The sequence below is a fragment of the Ictalurus punctatus genome, chromosome 11 (genome assembly GCF_001660625.3).
Source record: "Ictalurus punctatus breed USDA103 chromosome 11, Coco_2.0, whole genome shotgun sequence".
NCBI classification, from domain to species: domain Eukaryota; kingdom Metazoa; phylum Chordata; class Actinopteri; order Siluriformes; family Ictaluridae; genus Ictalurus; species Ictalurus punctatus.
The window spans coordinates 6101586-6123071 of NC_030426.2; the positions used below are offsets into that span (position 1 = coordinate 6101586).

At 40.0% G+C, this 21486-nt stretch overlaps 2 protein-coding genes across 2 annotated transcripts; both read left to right on the forward strand.

The window, feature by feature from the left end:
- Positions 1–1731: 1731 nt before the first annotated feature.
- LOC108271763 (E3 ubiquitin-protein ligase RNF182) lies at positions 1732–16538 on the forward strand. The gene is made up of 2 exons (XM_017479498.3): positions 1732–1939; positions 14547–16538. Exon 2 carries the CDS (start codon positions 15186–15188, stop codon positions 15939–15941), a length of 756 nt encoding a protein of 251 aa, XP_017334987.1. The 5' UTR covers positions 1732–1939; positions 14547–15185; the 3' UTR covers positions 15942–16538.
- Positions 16539–19139: 2601 nt separating this feature from the next.
- On the forward strand, positions 19140–21415 carry zgc:109913 (regulator of G-protein signaling 9-binding protein). The gene is made up of 2 exons (XM_017479497.3): positions 19140–19429; positions 20665–21415. The coding sequence occupies exons 1-2, from the start codon at positions 19228–19230 to the stop codon at positions 21186–21188; spliced, it is 726 nt and encodes a 241-aa protein (XP_017334986.2). The 5' UTR covers positions 19140–19227; the 3' UTR covers positions 21189–21415.
- Positions 21416–21486: the final 71 nt, after the last annotated feature.

Here is a 21486-nt window from a genome sequence, read left to right on the forward strand (position 1 = left end):
GTGTGTGTTAAAGCAGCAGTGTGTGTGTGTGTGTGTGTGTGTGAATGTAGTAGTGTATATGTGTGTGTTAAAGCAGCAGTGTGTGTGTTAATGCAGCAGTGTGTGTGTGTGTTAATGCAGCAATGCGTGTGTGTTAATGCAGCAGTGTGTGTGTGTGTGTTAATGCAGCAGTGTGTGTGTGTGTGTGTGTGTGTGTGTGTGTGTTAAAGCAGCAGTGTGTGTGTGTGTGTGTGTTAATGCAGCAGTGTGTGTGTGTGTGTTAATGCAGCAGTGTGTGTGCGTGTGTGTGTTAATGCAGCAGTGTGTGTGTGTATGTGTGTGTTAAAGCAGCAGTGTGTGTGTGTGTGTGTATGTGTGTGTTAAAGCAGCAGGTGTGTGTGTGTGTGTGTGTGTGTGTGTGTGAATGTAGTAGTGTATATGTGTGTGTTAAAGCAGCAGTGTGTGTGTTAATGCAGCAGTGTGTGTGTGTGTGTTAATGCAGCAATGCGTGTGTGTGTTAATGCAGCAGTGTGTGTGTGTGTGTTAATGCAGCAGTGTGTGTGTGTGTGTGTGTGTGTGTGTGTGTGTTAAAGCAGCAGTGTGTGTGTGTGTGTGTGTGTGTGTGTTAATGCAGCAGTGTGTGTGTGTGTGTGTGTTAAAGCAGCAGTGTGTGTGTGTGTGTGTGTGTGTGTGTTAATGCAGCAGTGTGTGTGTGTGTGTGTGTGTGTGTGTTAATGCAGCAGTGTGTGTGTGTGTGTGTGTGTGTGTGTTAATGCAGCAGTGTGTGTGTGTGTGTGTGTGTGTGTGTGTGTGTTAATGCAGCAGCGTGTGTGTGTGTGTGTTAATGCAGCAGTGTGTGTGTGTGTGTGTGTGTGTGTGTGTTAATGCAGCAGCGTGTGTGTGTGTGTGTATGTGAGTTAATGCAGCAGCGTGTGTGTGTGTGTGTTAAAGCAGCAGTGTATGTGTGTTAATGCGGCAGTGTGTGTGTGTGTGTGTGTGTTAATGCAGCAGTGTGTATGTGTGTGTTAATGCGGCAGTGTGTGTGTGTGTGTGTTAAAGCAGCAGTGTGTGTGTGTGTGTGTGTGTTAATGCAGCAGTGTGTATGTGTGTGTTAATGCGGCAGTGTGTGTGTGTGTGTGTTAATGCGGCAGTGTGTGTGTGTGTGTGTGTTAATGCGGCAGTGTGTGTGTGTGTGTGTGTTAATGCGGCAGTGTGTGTGTGTGTGTGTGTTAATGCGGCAGTGTGTGTGTGTGTGTGTTAATGCGGCAGTGTGTGTGTGTGTGTTAATGCGGCAGTGTGTGTTAATGCAGAAGTGTGTGTGTATGTGTGTGTTAATGCGGCAGTGTGTGTGTTAATACAGCAGTCTATGTGTGTGTGTGTGTGTGTGTTAATGCAACAGTGTGTGTGTATGTGTGTGTGTTAATGCAGAAGTGTGTGTTAATGCGGCAGTCTATGTGTGTGTGTGTTAATGCAGCAGTATGTGTGTGTGTGTGTGTGTGTTAAAGCAGCAGTATGTGTGTGTGTGTGTGTGTGTGTTAATTCAGCAGTGTGTGTGTGTTAATTCAGCTGTGTGTGGGTTAATGCAGCAGTGTGTGTGTATGTGTGTTAATTAAGCAGTGTGTGTATGTGAGAGTGTTAATGCAGCAGTGTATGTGTGTGTATGTGTGTGTGTGTGTGTTAATTCTGTGAACTCTCGTGCACGCGCTCGGCAGGTCTCTGGCCGCGGGCTCGTGTTGCCACAGTAACCGGTGTGTGAGTTGGGATGCTGTAGCGCTACCGCAGTGATCAGTGAGGGGGATGGCGCGATTCCGCTCGGCCTCATCCGACATCGGCATCCTGATCGACACGGACTCTGACTCACCACAGCGCTCTGAACACGGACATGTTGCTCGCGCGAGCTCCTGATCCTGATGAGGACCGCACACCCGCTTTCCCCATCCCCTAATTCAGGATCAGAGGGGTAAGTACACTAAACGTTCACCGAGCAGAAGAATCACAATGACCTTAATCCAGCTGGGAATCAGAGCGGCAGTGTGGATGTGATGCACATCATCTCACGACGCGTCTGATGTGTGCTTGTAAGTCAGTACCTGCTGATCATGTAACGATCATGTGAGGTTCACTCGGTGAAGCAACAGGGACGCACCTTGTTTTAGAGATTCCTCATGTAGGTGATGACACCATGGGATGGGAACGACTGGATCAATCTGTGTGGCTGCGTGATCCAGGGTCCAGTCTTATTATTAAGGAGGATTATTAAGGAGGATTATTAAGGAGGATTATGAGGATGTGTTCGGGTGCATCATTCATTCTCTAGCTATAGTCGAGGGGGGAATGTGTGCAGTGCGATTTAAACGCCATGTACCTGTTGGACTGTGTGGCAACACGTGAAGAGAAAGATTGACTTTCCATCCTTCTGATCATCCAGAATATTCATCCATTTAGTCTGAAAAAAAAAAAAAAAAAAGATAGGCTGTGAAGGGAGTGTAGGCTCACTGACGCCACTGAAAAATCAAATATAAATAAAAAAATAAACCAACAAAACACCACAGGCAAAACATGGACGCGTTTTTGAGACTTCAGCAGAGCTCTTCTGCATCTACAGAGTCCGAGCCTCAAGCCAGATCATTTATAGAGGAATAGGATTAATCACACTAGGCCAGTGTTTCCCTGCAATAGAAACTAGGGGTTGAAAAACAACAACAATAGAAACCCTCATAGAATTTGTAAGGTTTTTAATGGTTATAATGGGAATTGTATCGGTTTTTAATGGAAACTGTAATGATCGCTGTGGGTCTCTACTGGTAATTTGTCGCCTTCTAATGGTAGCATGTTAATGTGTAGTGGACACCAGTAATCATAATGGTTTTAATGGTTAGCTGATGGCTTAATGGTATTTATAGTGGGAAACATTAGCATTTCTGTGATGGTTTCAGTTGTTGTTGGTTTGTTTTTTTTGTTTTTTTCCCAGCAGGGTTGATTTTCATTAAAATGCCTTATATAGTTGAATAATTTGCTGATTTGTTGAAAGTCGACTCGAAATGACAGTAAATGCCGTTCGATCGCACGGTCATTTGTTTGTTTGTTTGTTTAAACATGTTCTGCTTTGGAATGCCCATCTGAAAGGGAAAGACTAGCGAGATAAAAGGCGAGCTCTTGTTGAGAACGAGAGGTTTTTGGTATTTTCACCTACTGCTCAATAAATGTGACAGCCACGTTCATGGTCACTGTGTTTATTTTGTTTAGCACGTTTGCCTCGCAGCTACAGGGTTGGGGGTTCGATTCACGCCATGTTCTCCCCATGCTTCAGGGGTTTCCTCCGGGTACTCCGCCCCCTCACCCCATCCAGAGACATGCGTTGTAGGCTGATTGGCATCTCTAGATTGTCTGTAGTGTGTAAATGTGTGCGATGGTGCCCTGAAATGGGTTGGCACTCTGTCCAGAGTGTCCCCCACCTCGTACCCACCTTGTCTGGATAGGCTCCAGACTCCCCTGCGACCCTGTATAGGATAAGCGCTACAGAAAATGTATGGATGGGATGGATCGTTAACTGTTCTTACATTTCTGAAGGTTTACTAATAGCAAACCTGTTGTAGCCTTCTACTCAGACCTGTTAAGGGTTTCTGCAGATGGGGCAAAAATGAAAAGCTTTTTAGAGTGTTTGATTGAACCTTTTTTCCCTATAAGTGTATAGACACAAGCACTATACTCAGTTTAGCTTAGGACGTTAGCTTAAACGTCGATCATACTGTATAGTAAAGACAGAATGTAAGAAAGACACTGATTAAATGACTTAAATGGCGAGGACGAGAAGATCAGGAACACCTCTAAGGTAATCGACACTGCACCATAATTAACAGTGTGTCTCAATCTCACAGACTTTATTAGAGACTTGCTGGGAGTTTGAACTAGTCTTCTGGGAACATGTGCACTATTCCCATCGTTTATACTGTAGTAGACATGCAAAGGGCTACACAATGTAGGTCTGGAATTAAAGGCACATTTCTTTCCTTTGAGCCCCAAAAAGGGAGTGGTATCAAAACTAGGCCACTAATGACCTTTCAGTCAGCGTGACAGCTCTGAGCCAACAGTGGGGAGGACGAGAGCGGATTTATCAAGCACTTCTTGTCTCATGTGAGAGTGCCACTAAGCTGTCCTGTCAAATCACAATGCAAAGAGAGAGACGTCCTCTCACTGCAGGTTGTCCGTTAAAGAGACAGGAGATAAATTTAGAATGTGGCACAGACAAAACTCTTGAGCAGGCCTGCAGGTAGACCTGTGAGATTTGGCAATGGTAATTTGGTCTAAATGTGAATAGTGTGAAAAAGACTTTGAGTTTGTTGTTCTTCGGATATGTTACATTATCCAGTGCCGTAGGAGGTTGTATGTAGTGTTTAAAGGTGATTGTTTTGATTTGGCAATTGTTCCACTGCAGTAAATCCATTAGTCCTTCATTTATTGGCACACACGTTTATCCAAAATGACTAATAAATGAGGAAGAATCCACTCCAAGCACATAACTTGGCTGTTTAGCTCACTAGCATAGAACCTTAACTGCTGAACCAAATATTATTATATTATGCCACTATGCTATTTTGCTAAAACATTTTAAGCCCATTGTATAATTGTTTTGTTTTGTTTTTAATAGTCATTTGTATCATCTTTTTTTTTTCTGAGAACTCCGTAAGGAAGAGTATTTGTTTGTGGAAAATGCAGTGCTGTCATAAGCGTTCTCCTGGGCAACATGAGGAGAGGGAGACGGTACGAATTAAATGCGTCATTAAAATTGAACGTTCCAGAGCTTCATTGATCAATTTTTCATAAACCCATTCTGCGGTCCATCAAAGATCCAGACAGATGGATCAACCGCTTTATTGCAGTGGCTTTTTTCTCCAAAGGACTAAATGTAATAATAAAGCATGACGTTACTGTTATTCACAAATGCACAATTAAATTTGCCAATTTATAATTATAGGATGATGTAATTAAAATATATAGATGGTTAAACTGGAATGTATTATTATTATTTTAATGTTGTTGATAATACTTGCAAAAAAAAAAAAAAAAAAAAAACCTACTGTGAACAATTTGTTGACATTTAGTGTATGCACTTATAAAGACAGATAAAGCAAAGTAAGTTTGACAAATTTGGCCAGACTGAATTTGCCATTAGTGATTTATGGAAAATTAAGTCTAAAGGTTTTCCTCCAGTCATGCATAATGTCTGGTCGACATTATATCTGACCACAAAATCTTCTTTAATCCTGCAGTGTTCTGGGTTTATTAGAATTTACAGCGCTGAGAAAAAGTATTTTCTGATTTCTTCTTTTTTTGTGTGTGTATCTCATGCTAAATTGTTTCAGAAACTATAACAAACTAAAATAGATAAAACAAAGGCAACCGGAGTAAACAAAATACAGTTTTTAAATGATAATGTTATTTATTGAAGCAAAAGAAGTTGTCCAATACCAACTGGGCCTGTGTGAAAATGTATTTGACCCCATAGTTACTAATTCCCCAAATCTATGAAATTGCATTAATAATGGGGTTCAGCTGGACTAGATGCAACTAGACCTGATTACTGCAAACCCAGTTCAATCAAATCACTTAAATAGAACTTTTTCAACAGTGTGAAGTTGGTTAAAAGGTCTTATCCAGTAACACACAGTGCCAAAGTTGAAAGAAATTCCAGAAATGATGAGGAAGAAGGTGATTGAAATACATCAGTCTGGGAAGGGTTATAAAGCTATTTCAAAGGCTCTGGGACTCCAGAGGACCACAGCGAGAGCCGTTATCTCCAAATGGAAAAACTCAGCACAGTAGTGAACCTTCCCAGAAGTGGCCGACCTTCCAAAATTCCTCCAAAATCACAGTGACAACTCATCCAGGAAATCACAAAAGAGCCACGGACAACATCAAAGGAACGACAGACATCTCTTTCATCAATAACGGTCACTGTTCATGACTCCAATATCAGAAAGACACTTGGCAAAAATGGCATCCATGGAATAGTGGCAAGGCGAAAACCACTGCTAACCCAGAAGAACATTAAAGCTCACCTGAATTTTGCCAAAACAGATCTTGATGATCCTCAATCCTTTTGAGGGAATGTTCTGTGGACTGATGAGTCGAAAGTGGAACTGTTTGGAAGACGGGGGTCCCTTTACATGTGCCGTAAACCAAACACTGAATTCCACAAAAAAAAACATCATGCCTTCATACCTACGGTCAAGCATGGTGGTGGAAGTGTGATGGTGTGGGGATGATTTGCTGCTTCAGGGCCTGGGCAACTTGCAATAATTGAGAGAAACATGAATTTTTCTTTCCCCAACAGAAAATCCTAAAGGAGAATATCCAGTCTTCAGTTCGTAAGTTGAAACTCAAGCACAACTGGGTTATGCAGCAAGACAATGATCCAAAGCATAGGAGTAAATCCTAGTCCTAGAAGTAAGTGAAAGTCCGATCTCCAATTATCGGAAAAGTTTGGTTGAACTTATTGCTGCTAAAGGTGGCACAACCAGAGTCTAAGTTTAAGGGGGAAGTTAGTTTTTCACGTGCGTGATAAGTGTTGGATAACTTTTTCTTTTGCTTCAATAATAAAAAAATATATATAAAAACTGTATTGTGTGTTTACTCAAGTTGCCTTTATTTTATGTTGTATTTGAAGATATAAAACTATTTAGCATGAGATATACACAAAAACAGGAGAAATCAGGAATGAGCAAATAGTTTTTCACAGCACTATAGACAGTGACCACTGGATCTGTAAGTACACTCCTTTAACAAACAAGCAAATTAACTAACACATTATTATACTTGTGGTTATTTTAAATTGTTTTTATAAATATTTATTTCCTGTTTTTTTAATACAGTGGTGCTTGAAAGTTTGTGAATCCTTTAGAATTTTCTATATATCTGCATGAATAAGACCTAAAACATCATCAGATTTTAATGAGACAAAAGTCATCATCAAAGTCCTTAAATGAGACAAAAATATTATACTTGGACATTTATTGATTTATAAGGAAAATGATTAAATATTACGTATCTTTGAGTGGCAAAAGTATGTGAACCTTTGCTTTCAGTATCTGGTGTGACCCTCTTGTGCAGCAATAACTGCAACTAAATGTTTCTGGTAACCGTTGATCAGTCCTGCACGTCGGCTCGGAGGAATTTTAGCCCGTTCCTCAGAACAGAATAGTTTCAACTCTGGGATGTTGGTGTGTTTCCTCACATGAACTGCTTGCTTCAGGTCCTTCCACAACATTTCCATTGCATTAAAGTCAGGACTTTGACTTGGCCATTATCATAATGATCAAAAACATTAACTTTATACTTCTTTAACCATTCTTTGGTAGAATGACTCGTGTGCTTAGGGTTGTTGTCTTGCTGCATGACCCACTTTCTCTTGAGATTCAGATCATGGACAGATGTCCTGACATTTTCCCTTAGAATTTGCTGGTATACTTCAAAATTCATTGTTCCATCAATGATGGAAAGCCGTCCTGGCCCAGATGCAGCAAAACAGGCCAAAACCATGATACTACCACCACCATGTTTCACAGATGGGATAAGGTTCTTATGCTGGAATACAGTGTTTTCTTTTCTCCAAACATAACGCTTCTCATGGAAACCAAAAGTTCTATTTTGGTCTCATCTTTCCACAAAACACTTTTCCAATAATCTTCTGAATTGTCCACATGAGCTTCAGCAAACTGCAGAAGGGCAGCAATGTTCTTTTTGGAGAGCAGTGGCTTTCTGCGTGCACCCCTGCCATGCACACCACTGTTGTTCAGTGTTCTCCTGGTGGTGGATTTATAAACATTAACATTATCCAATGTGAGAGAGGCCTTTAGTTGCTTAGAAGTTACCCAGGGTTCCTTTGTGACCTCGTGGACTATTACACACCTTGCTCTTGGAGTGATCTTTGTTGGTTGATCATCCTGTAGAGGGTAACAATGGTCTTGAATTTCCTCCATTTGTACACAATCTGTCTGTCTGTAGATTGGTGAAATCAGTCTTTAGAGATGGTTTTGTAACCTTTTCCAGCCTGATGGAGGTCCTCAGAAATCTCCTTTGTTCGTGCCATGATGCGCTTCCAAAAACATGTATTGTGAAGATTAGACTGATAGATCGATCAGGCCTGATTGTCCTCCCAGTGATTGAAAACACCTGACTCTAATTTCACCTTCAAATTAACTGCTCATCCTAGAGGATCACATACTTTTGCCACTGTCAGATATGTAATATTGGATCATTTTCCTCAATAAATAAATGACCAAGTATAATATTTTTGCCTTATTAGTTTAACTGGGTTCTCAGTGTCTACTTTTAGAGTTTGTGTGAAAATTTGATGATTATTAGCTCATATTTATGCAGAAATATAGAAAATTCTAAAAGGTTATATATATATATAAATAGCTTGTCCCTCTTGGGGGAATGTTCTTAATGCTCTATGTAGGGTCCTTAAATGTTTTCTGTAAAAACCTAAAACAGAGAGTTTCACTATCAGAAAGGGTTCCATGTCGAACTCCTTTAGAAATTTAAGAATTGAAGAACCCCTTTTTTCTAAGAGTGCGGGGCAATGTGTCATCAAAGATGACTCATAAGATTTAAACAAAAAAAAAAAAGGGGGGATTTTTGAAAAGTCATTTTATTATCAATTTTATTTATGTGTCTGCTTAAGGGTTCAAACTCATTCAGAAACTAGAACTAATTGAACCACATTAAACAACCACCTGGGACTGAATGGCTTATTCAGCTGATTGTGGAATATATATGTTTGTCTGCACACAAAGGAAATAACCTACCAAGGGTTTTAGATGTCCACTTACTCCATGATCTCTCTCTCTCGCTCTTATTGAATTGTCTGGGTTTTTTCCCCTTGTTAGTTTGCTTGATATCATATTGAGTCAAATTGGTTTTAATAAAAATTTATGGCATTTTAAGAGCCACTAGAATTTCCTTCTCTTGTACAAAAGAGGCTATTGCAATCTACAGGTTTTTTCTGTTGTTGGTTATGTGAGGATTAATCTCATAGCCGAGACTGCCAAGTAAACACATTCAGAGAGAATTCTATGCTGCATCCCAATCTGAATACTGTGTACTAAATAGGATGTCTACATATTAGTGACATTAATAGAGGTCTGACAAATTATTGTGCTTTGTGATGTGGCCCAAGTATATGCCCAAAATATTTGGACACCTGACCATCACACCCATATGTGGTTCTTCCCCAAACTATTGCCACAATTGTATAGAATTGTCTTTGTATTATGTAGAATTGCATTTTACTTTCAATAGAACTAAAGGGCGCAAACATGTTTCGGCATGACAATGCCCCTGTGCACATAGTGAGGTCCGTGAAGACATGGAAGAACTTGAGCGGCCTGTGCAGAGCCCTGACCTCAACCCCAGCGAACATCTTACAGATGGCATAAAACATCGACGACATCCCAGCCCTCCTCACCTAACATCAGTGACTGATCTCATAAATGCTCGTGTCAGGATGGACAAAAATCCCAACAGTCACGCTCCAAAATCTTGTGGAAAGGCTTCCCAGAAGAGTGGAGGTTATTATAACAGTAAAGGGGGAATCAATCTGGAATGGGTTGTTCAACAAGCACATATGGGTATGATGGTCAGGTGTCCACAAACTTTTGGTCACATTCTATAATTGTCTGCTTTCATTATTATTGTTACTTCAATATTACGAGTATTTTGAGAATGACACATGGATGATACTTTACCGTGAACATAAACATGACTGTCACATTAACGGAGCACTAGGTGAACTCGCAAAACACCTAGAATCACCTAGGTTGGTGTAAGTGTGCTCATTCGGTGGCATAAAACAGCATACACCCTACAGAATAAGGGTTGCTCTGCTGTAATCTTGCAGCATTCTGCTCAGCTGGGACCATGATGTGAATTTCGATGTTTTCCCTCACAGCTCCAAAGCCGACGCAAGTTACCTGGTTGCTTCCATTCTGTCTGTATTTTGTTCTTCAGCCTGTCAATATTTTTGAAGTCAAAACTCCCTCAGTCCTGAATCCTTTAAATACAGTATAATTCAGTCCATACATGATTTTGCTGCGGCTTTTATCAGAATTTGCGATGCAATTTGCAGAGGTTTTTTTTGTCCTTTTTTTTTTTTTTCCAGAAAACTGCTTGAATTGGCGAAATTGCAATTCCACGAAATTGTTTTGCACGATCTTTCTGATTGTTGGTAAATGAGACCTTTTAGCCGTACTCATGTTTGATGCCCGTGAATAGAAGAGGGCTTTGGCTGAATGCGTGTTGTGACAGGTGTCGTGGTGCGTCTTGGCCAAAATCTGTGGTAATTTTGAAAATCCGCAAGCTCCTGTAAATATCGAGGAGTTCTCTTGATTTTGTCTTCATTTCTGCGGTAGCAAAATGGAGGGACTGATAATACCCGTACTATACAATAGCAACCCAACACCCCAGACACAGCACTGCCTGTGAATATAACAGTATTGTCAGAGCGACTCACTGCAGACTTAATAATCATGTTTTGTTCTTTTTTAACAAAATAAAATGCAGCATTAAATCAAAATTTAAGCCTTATCTGTGCATGTTTTTACGTGTTTAAAAAAAGCTATTTTGATTAGACTCTCACCAATAGTGAATCCAGTAAAACGTATAGCTGGGCATTTGGATCACATTCCCTCTGTTCTGCTTTGTCTGTGTGCAGTGTTTTTAAAGTAAACTTCAGCTACCGAAGCTGAAACACAAATGCATTGTCTAATGAGTCAAAAGTATAATTCAGTACAAAAAAAATATCAAAGAGTTAGTTCAAAAATGATTTTAATTATATCTATAAAGGGGATGTCTTTATCAGATCCTTAGGTCGTGAATCAGTATGTCCTGTACACTAGTTCGGGCACTGCTAAGGGCCCTGGCTCACTACACACTGGGACACAGATAACTCAATTTCCGGCAACATGATTACGTACTCGCGTTGTAAAACGTCATCAAAAATGTCAAATATTTCAGTTTTATATGCCGTATAAATTTGTTAGCTTTAATCACATGCGCTTCTGTCATGTACTTCAAGCTGGATCATAGGCTAGCTAGTGGAGTTTCAAAAAAATAAGAATAATTAAAAACTTTAAAGTCATTAGACTCAAACAATCCGTATATTGAACGTCAAATGAAGTTAAAAATCACTAATGGAAGTAGTCATCTGAGAGCCACAACAACGAGAACAAACTACTAATATTTTTAGACAAAGTTGGCTGAGAGTTCGTCACCCTTTTTTTGTTTTTTTCAAGCCGAGAGAGAGGCTTCAGAAAACATGATGTCATTTCCTGTAAGGGAACATAGTGAATATCGATGCTCCCTGGTTTTTGTGATGCATTGTGGGATTTTGTAGGGAGCGCACGTTCCAGTATACCGGAAGGGTTTTGCCTTGAAATGGCTGACTCTCTGAACAGTGTCCTGAGTAGCAAACTAGGGAGCTGATAATAAATAATAAATTATTTAAATAATAAATAAAATGATATATTTTGGGTTTGCAGCGGTGACTCTATTCCAGCTGATCACATTTGGTTCGAGCTAGGCGCTCATGTGGCTGAATGGAATAAATACATAGACAAAAGACAGTTCATTATTAATTGTTGATAAGTTATCACACAGGAATGCAACAGTTGTATGTATGAGACATAAAAGCATAAAAGGTTTTCATATTTGACCATTCTGTCACTAAAACCCTTGTAGAAACACAAAACTACTGCAGAAAAAGTAGCGCAAACTATTTGTAAATGTTCTAGTTGGCAAAACCCAGAGGCAAACGTCATCACGTCATGGCATTTTGAATCTGGTTGAATTTTTCTGAAAATACGTCGGGGTTTGTCTTGTTATGTTGACACTGATGAGAACATGTAATCTATTCTAATTTTGTAACAACTGCTGGATAAAGACGGTGTGGTTGACAGTGACGCTGACCCATTAATATCAAGCCTAATAGACCCCCATGGAGCAATCTAACACCCATACCTCCTCATTATCATATACGTGTAAAGCGATTCAGAGTAAAATAAGAAATAAATAAATGACTAAACAAGTGTTATAAAAATAGAAAGGTGAGAAAGTACTTGATCAAAGGAATAGTACTGTATTATAATACACTTATTTAATTTACTGTGAGTTTAGGAAATTAGAGTCAGAACACTAAAGTGTTGTTTTTTGTTTTTTTTAAACTTCACCCTCTACTTGTTATATTTTTGACTAATCAGATCAGCCTATTATTGCTTTTTGTTGTTTTGGGGATTCCTTACTAAACTGTTATTAAGGCTTGTAGATAGGAAATCATATGTAGAAATCACACACGTATCCCTTTAAATGAATGTTTAAAGAAACATGCTCCCAAAGGGAGGTAAAAATGTTGGCACAGAATGGTAAGTTTGTGTCATTTCTGACCACAGGACAGGAACACAGATGGTGTTTGTTACGTTGTTGGCATCTCTACCAGTACCTCTCTGCCACTTTCGCGCATTAAAACACACTCGATGAGCATCCATGAAAAACAAGAAGTCTTATGCAATATTTGGTCAACATATTATTTATGATAATTGTGATTAAGTTGTCTCGGTGAGTGAGATTTCAGCACCAGACTGAGATAGTCTGGGCAAAAATAAATAAATAAATAAAAATATATGTGCCGAGGTAAAATGGTTTAATGGTCGTAACGACAAATTATTGGTCAGGAAATTAGCAAGAATTAAACGAATGCACTCCTGAGAGCTCCTGTGCCAGCATTTACTCGTTTACTTTTGTTGTTTGGGGAAAAAGCTAGAAACAGGGGGATTCACTTATATAGTCTTCTTGTACACAAAGGTATAATTATATGTATTTATATATATAGAATAAACAGCTGTCTGTAATTTTACCCACAAGGCTTAAACATTCAAAGAAATCAAAGGTAAAGCTATCCCACACTAACTCACTTTATCTATTTGTTTAATTCCTGCTAATTTCCTGACCAATGATTTGTTGTTAAGACCATTTCAAGCTTAATACAATAATTTGACATTTTTGGCTTGGCCCGTTTTGTTTTTTTTTCTGCCCAGGAGTGTAGGCTCTCAGGAAGGTCTTATTATAGACCTTTGAGCTGTGTGTCTGCTGGCTTATGTTGCATGACAGGACCGAGGTCAGGCTGGGATGCTGAAGTCCTTGAATTTCCATTCGGATAAAGCTCCTGAACAAAGATGGCCATACATGATGAAAATTCACAAATAAAAGCACACAAATGTGTGATTTTCCTCATTGGCGCCATTAAAGTAGCCTTTCTGTGCCATTTTTAAAGTAGGTTAGATGTCTGTACAACGCAGTTAACATGTAGCACTGAAGAGTCAGCTACATTGATTACTAAGCTAAATGCGGACGTGCCCTAAGGCATGTATTGGCGTGTTGCATTTTTAATAGGTAGTGAATTCAGGCTGGCAAAACTATGTCTTTTACCAACTGCATCTCTGCGTCCCAGACATCAGGACAAAGCCCATTGGCTTGTGTTCAGTAAATCACATGCTGCAATTTACGTAAGCTTTTTGCATCATGTCCCCTGGAGACAAGCTGCCATACAAAGTCACAGTCATAATTTCTGTCTCTTGTCTGCTTGAGGGTTGGATGTGCGTGCGTGTGTGTGTGACCAAGATGGAGTAGGATACTCTTTATCACAGTAATCAAGGGCATTTGGTGGTACTGGTGGGGGGCTGTGTGTTTTATTAGGCTCGATGTGTTTCCTAGAGCATGGGTCTGCTATTTATAGTTTAGCTCAAATTCTAACAACCTGCGCTCTGAGATAGAGAGATTGTGAGTGTGTGTGTGTGTGTGTGTGTGAGAGAGAGAGACATGGGGGGGAGAGAAAAAAAAGATATACACTGTGGTAAAGGAGCTGTTCGTGTATTTGAGTTATACAGTAGCTGTGGGTTTCTATAGACCTGTGGAAAACATTCTCTTAAGGAATTAAAATTTTACAATTTACATTTACAACCATTTCCCGGAGCTAGCGCCGTAAGCTGGACCGCATCACACTACACCTGCTGCATCCATGGGTTTTTATTAGTCTCTCCAGGAGCCTGTGCAGTTTTTCAGTCCTTTTGTTAAGTGAAAAAATCGGACATACAACACCACCACTATAATTCTGTCCGTTCCTAGGTCATAAATTGTGAAAACGACGCGTGCACAAACACAGTTATGAAGTAAGTGACAGTTTTATACTGTATTTCTGACAGTATGGACCTGATGAAAGTGGATGATGTAAATAAAAAGGCGTGTAGGCACACTGTAAGGTTTTTGTCCTTGACTTGAAGGGCAAGTCAAGGATACCAGTAATGCTCCTTTTCTCCTCTAGATTCACTCATGGGGATCATCAGTATCATTTACACTGAGAGTATAATGACAGCGGAATAGCTGTTTAAGTGAAACTAAATATTGTGTATATATTATGTATTATTACATTTACACAGTATAATTACGTATGTACTATAGAATTATTACGTTTGTTTATTATATCTGTCACTGTTTTGTCTGTGTTCTTGTTTCAGGACGAAGCCAAGTGCCGCATCTCATAACACGCGTCGTATCGATCCTCTTTAACTGTTGCCAAAAGCAGACACGTTCCAGGATGCTTTTACCTAGACTACAATCCATTTCTGCCAATTCACATATTGCTCTTGGATGACCAGTGAGCAGTGAGTGTTGTCTCAGGATTCTGAACTAGAATGAATTTAGCAACGGCCCATGAACATTTCATTAGCACCTCTTCCATAACAAGTGTTTCATTTACTGCTCGTCATTATGTTCATGACTCCAAGGAACTCTAAAAACAAAACACCTCAGTATATATATATATATCCATATACGTATTATGCACGGAAAGTCTGCTGTACTGTGCATGTACTACTGTGAATGATGTGTAATTATAATACTGGTTTTCAGGCCATCAGTGTTTAATTGATTTACGTTGATGTTCCACTGTTTACAACAAGCTATTTTCCTGTCTTCGGCTGTCAACATCAGAGCAGTATAAACGCTGTGTTGAAAACGACGCCCTGCTGTTAACACACCATCGGGGGGAAAAAAAACAACCAAAACAACATTATACCCAGCAAGAGTAGCTAGATACTGCTCTAGTGTTACGTTTTGAAAATTTCCCATCGCGTTCCCCACTTCCTGCTCTCAGGATGAGTAGCAAGTCGGACTCGGAAGGCGTGCTCTACACGGTGGAGGAACTAGAGTGCAAGATATGCTATAGCCGCTATGATGCACGTGCTCGCAAGCCGAAGTTACTGGCGTGCCTGCACCGTGTCTGCGCTCGCTGCCTGAAGAAGATGGCCGAGATGGAATCGTCACCTGGCACTGTCAGCTGCCCATTCTGCCGCCATCAGACGCATGTACCCGATGAGGAAATCTGGCTCCTGCAGGATGACAGTAATATCCTGGCCATCCTCTCTTACCAGGAGCGAGTGAGGAAGAGCGGATCAATGCCTGTGGGTGAGGTTCTGCTCACCCCAAACAGTCTAAGTGGAGAAATAGGAACAGGTGGGGAAGGAGGTGGAGGAGAGCAGGCTCACAGTTCCTCAGACTGCCTGGTCATCACCATCATGGAGGTTCCAGGCGAGTCAACTTCTCCCGACTCCACTGGCATGCTGAACATGGTGCGTCTGTATCGGCCGGCTAGCTTGGACTCGCTGCCGTGCCACGTGCCTGTGCAGAAGTGGCGAGCGTGGACGTCACGCTCTGTGCCGCGTTTTGTCATGGGCTTCCTCTGCCTGCTATATTTCAGCTCGCTTCCCCTGGGCATATATCTGCTCATGATTCAGCAGCTCACACTGGGAGTGATCCTGGTCAGCCTGGTTCCCTCCACCCTCGTCCTCTGCGTGTTCTACGGCTTCTGTCAGTGCCTGTGCCATGAGATCATGGAGGCCATCGCCACATAGACACTTGATAGATTGTGTGTGATTTGTCAGTCTTTAGACAGTGTGAACCAAGCCAAAATCACAGATCTGTTCATTCTGCTCTGACTGCTCATCTACTGTTGCACTGGAATATACCAGCATTTAAAAGTGAACTTTCAACCACCTTCAGTTCGGGCAATACATACATCTGAATGAGCAGTTACACCCTGACATCCAGTGCAGGTTGTTTGTATTGAGCTACGGCTGCCTCAATTTGCTGTTGATTTGTTTGTTTGTTTGTTTGTTTGTTTTTATTCCGTACCTGTTAGCTCAGGCTTAACATGACTGTGATCCTTTTACATACCACTAATAAGGGAATGAGATTCATATCTAACATGGAAATTATGGACGTTGTTCCATAATGTAAAAATGTGTCCTTCCTACTTTTGACAATCCATTTGTTGTGTAAAAAAAAAAAATATATATATATATATATAGTCTCCATATATTTGTCACAGTTCCTAGTTGCCTTTGTAAGGCATGCAAATTCCCAAGCTATATTTTAATGTTGTATATATAAAATACTGTGTTTGTCATTGCTATGAGAATGAACAAATGCCTTCAGATCATCCGAACTGTTAATAGATATTCAATAAAGATTGGAAACACAACCTAATGGATATCAATCAATCAGACTGTAAGTCGTCAACTGGTAAATAAAATAGTACTTATAGTAACCTAGAAATAGAAACCTAGAAAGTGGAGAGTTTTCATCATTTTTTAAAAGTCGTCAACAAAAACAGAATGTTGGAAGACAAATGGAACGAGAAGTGCGTGTTTATTGCCCTGTGTTAAATTCAAAACGGATGTCTCGCCTGTTCAGAGATGATAACGCTGGTTAGAAGTGGTAACATGAAGCACCACTAAGAAACAAAACATAACTACTTTAGATTGTCTGACTTACACCCATAAACTAATCATCAACATTCAAGTCAACAATAGTCATGTTAATTGCTTATTCAAACTTTTATAAGCAAGGATTTTTATGTAACGGGAACTTTCTGAATTTTCTTCGAGTACTCCTGTCTTAATGAATGAAAAGAAACTCTGAATGAGGGTGGAAAATAAAATTCTAAATTGTAATGATTGCAAAATGTTAATAATTTAAAAAAAGTAAAAAAAAAAAGAGGGATCATAAAAAATGCATTGTGTTTTTTATTTAGTCCTGCCCTGAAGAAGCTATTTCACATAACAGATGTTTACATCTAGTCCACGAGACACAATAATAACTGAATTTACACAAATCAACCAGTTCAAAAGTTTACCTACACTTCATTCTTAATACGATATGTCGTTACCATCTTCTATAGTGCTTATCCTTCCTTCAGGGTCACGGGGAACCTGGAGCCTATCCCAGGGAGCATCGGGCACAAGGCGGGGTACAGGATGATTGGTGTGTATTATTGTTATTAATTTGTCTTCTGGGAAACATGTAAATATATTATCTAGCTTTTGAAGAACAGTACTAAATGAAAAAGATATTTAAACAAAATAAAATTTACACCGACCATCCTGTTCAAAAGTTTAAACACCCCCCTGGCTCTTAATGTATCGCGTTGCCTTCTTGAGCATCAGTGAATGTTTGGTCCTTTTGTCATACAATAGTTGTCCCTAGGTTGTTCTAAACAAGTGACTCATGAACAACTATCACAAACCATAAAAACAGTCATGGATCATCCAGGTAAAAATGCACAGTACAAACATTCAAGCGTACATAGACTTTTGAACTGGTTCATTTGTATAAATACAGTTATTATGGACTAGATGTAAACATCTGTTATGTGAAATAGCTTCTTCAGGGTAGTACTAATTAAAGAAAAAAAGAGCCATTTTTATAATCCCTAATTTATTTATTTTTTTATTATTAACATTTTGCAGATTCTGCACAATTTTTTAAAAATGTAAATAGGTGTGTAAATTCCGAGCACAAGCGTATAAACTGAGAATGACGGAAACATTAAGTGAAAGCATACTGTAGGTCGTGTGGGGTTGATAATGGCAGTCATCAAATTGAAATAATGAAAAGAATTTGGCAACCGAAAAAAGCAAAAATAATAATGGCGCATGTGTGAATAGGAGTGCTTCATTTTAAGAAATTGCTTATTGCAGCTCTGATGTTTTGCTAACTGAATGAGCTAATATGAGTGAGGTTGCTGAGGATACTACACCTGCGGGATAGTGTGAGCGTCAAGGGCCCTCCTCATCTACACACTGCGTTCAAACAAGCCTGAAGAGCCACGGGGGGGTCATCAAAGGATCCCTTGCAGTCCCACGCCGTTTTCCCGGATGGCAATTAACTGCGCCTAAAGCACACATACAAAACACAGGAACAAAGGAAGCCAAACATGGATTTAACCTCATTCAATATGAAGACTACTCCTCTTTCCATGATTAGGTGTTTATTTTAAGATGAGGTCTCCCTCAGATGTGTGACGTTTGCAGTCGTTTGGTATGGAGAGCATCAGCTGCACTGCTCGGGCCTAATTGAAGAAAGACTCCCCGAAGGCCAACAGCTTCCATGAAGCCATCGGAAAGGAAGTGGAGGGCTGGGTGATGACAGAGTGTTTACCATCACTCAGCTCAGATGTAGTCAAGCTGAGATGTGCGTCTGTCAACACAATGGTGAGGATGAGAAGAAATTATGGCATCCTGACTGAGACTAAGGTAATGGTTAGATTTTAATTAATTAATTTTAATATAAAAAATTAAAGCCTACAACTATACTGGTTCACTTATCAATGATATTAGATTAGAATTTAATGGAACTTAAATAATCTTACACAAAACACTAAAACTCATGTTTATATTGATTTCTTACTGGTAGTATATCATATTTATGTGATTTGGTATAAGAATAGCTCACTCATTAATTGTCGAATGTATCTAATTATATTTGCAAACCAATATCCTAAAAAATGTGATCTTTACGTTGAAAGATCGTAGTTTATTTCAGTAGCTGAAGGAATAAATATTGGACTGAACTTGTACAATCTATGCCAAAAGCATTTGAGCCACAAGACAATTTATAATGTGTATAATACAATTTGTTCAAATATAGAAAGGTTATTTAACAATAACGTAATACAGGAATACACTTCAGTGGAAAGAGATATCATAATTAGCTCTAAGTCTTCTAAAGCTGGGAGCGTGCACATTAGGGAAAGATTCTTCACCCAAAGTTATTTTTGGAAGACGATCAGGCTGCCGCTGAGCCCGAGAACCCAGTTCCAGATGTGCTAAAACTTTAACCAGTTGCGATCGGCGGAGCATGAATCGGTGGCGGAGGTCAGTGGGAGAGATCCAAGCCAGGAAGAGGCTTGTAAGTGAGTGTGAGCAGGCGCAGGCCGCCTTCATCAAACTCACCGCCTGCTTCCAGCAAATGGCCACCTGCTTAGGGAGTAACACAGACGGAAGCCTTCTGAGAGACGAGCTGGAGGAAACCAGGGGACAGGCGCATAAAATATGTACAGGTAGGAGAGCAGAGCCACTATACAAGTCTTTTGAAATCAGAAATACAAAGTGGACAGAAATACCTGCTTACAAACACAGTGCCATGCTAAGATTATTACACTGATTTTAGCTAATAAACAAAACACACACACACGCACACACTGTACACAAGTCTCCAATGTACTTAACAGTGAAAGTAATTCAATTTCATGGTGTATATCTTTTTAACAACAAAGATGATGGAGCTCCATCAAATCACAGTATTCTCATGAATATTCTCCTTTTCTTGATATTTTCAACCAGGTCCCTATAGGGGAAAAAAATTGTACATTAGGATATAGGAATAATGGCACATAATATCAATTCCAGTGCTGGAGCCATGTTTATTAACTCATGAGTTAAATCAGTCTTTGATTATGTGAATCAGCAAACTGTGCTGAAATGCATGACCCCTACTTTATAATGTACTGTATATGTATGTATTATATATTAAAATGACTATTTTACAGAAGCGCATAAGCTTCCATTTACATTAAATTGAACAAGATCAATTATCTGCAGACTTAAAGAAAATTTGCACAGAGCTTTAATAATCAGTCTATATAGGCTTACACAGAGGTTTTTTTTTGTGCCAAAAATGCTCAATTTTGCTGTGGCTTATTTCTCATTTTTGTGCTTTTTTTGTGGAAAACTTCTTGAATTGGCAAAATTGCACAAAATTGTCTTTCACAGTGATGTTTGTTGGCAAATGAGACCTTTTAGCTGTACTCATGTTCGATAAGCAAATAGAAAAGGGCTTTGGTTGAATGCGGGTTGTGATGACATCACATGATGCATCTTGGCCCACTTTTGCGGAAAATCTGGGGTAATTTTCAAAAATCACAACTCCTCCGAATACTGCAGTTGAGTTCGCATTCATTTCTGCCATCACAAAATCCTGGAGGGACTGGATAATTCAGCACAGTTACATCATTATTGGTATAGCTGTAGGAGTCAACATAATAATTGCATGGACAAGAAAACTTCATCTCTGTGATAAGTCCAAACTAATACATTTGACACCAGTTTTCTACTGAGAAAATCAACATGCCATTGGTATCTCAGGCTACATTGGCTAAACACATGCGTAAACTTTCCAGGTCGAAGTCCATAACTCTGATCGAGGTCTACTGATTTAAAAGGCAAAAGTTGATTAAATATTAAAGAAAGAATGATGAGAATATTTTGCTTTTTCTTTATCATGCTCATGTTCCAGGGCTGCACCGGAGGCTGCTGGAGCTGCTGGTTGAGACAGAGGAAGGCCAGAATGACCGCGTGCAGGTCGAGCGCAGCTGGGTGCTGCTCCTGTGCGCTTTGGAGAACTTCCAGCATGAGCTCAAGAGAGTCACCGCACTCCAGGAGCTCTTTCCCATTGCTGTGCAGAAGGACAAACATGCCCTGGTTAACACAGGTGCCTCTGGAGGAGGCACTGAGGTGGCAGGTCGTGCTGCCATGGTGCAGAGCCCTTGGGTGGTGACAGAGTGCAGGGAGAAGCCTGACCTGAAAGGCCATGTGCTGGAGATTGAGGCCCTGCTCCAGGAAATGCTGCAGAGGGTAAATGTGCCACTGTGGTCAGTGGAGCCAATGCAGAAAGCCTGGGATGAGGGGACACAGGAAGCTGATGATGATGACACCCTGGAGGAGATGATGGAGGTGGAAGTGGTGGCACAGGATGGAAAATCAGGCTGCTGCAGTCATTCCAACTGTAGACTAGGATGCATATTCTGTTTGCTCAACTAGACCTATTTTGGACAATGTAGCTAGTGAGAAATCAGTCTTCAATCCCCATGTAATTTGGCATGTCTTGGTTTTAGCAACAAAATCCAGATTAATCACGATCCATCTGGCAACTATCAATCTTTCATACTGTACATATACTGCACAGTTTCATAGGGTCATTTTCAGACAATACTGCCCCCTATCTGCAAATGCTACTAAACAAAATAGGACTATAAAATGGAACACACCATGGATCATATTACAATTAAAATGAAAGGGGGGGGAGGGGGGACGACTGTAATATACTGAATTTCTTCTA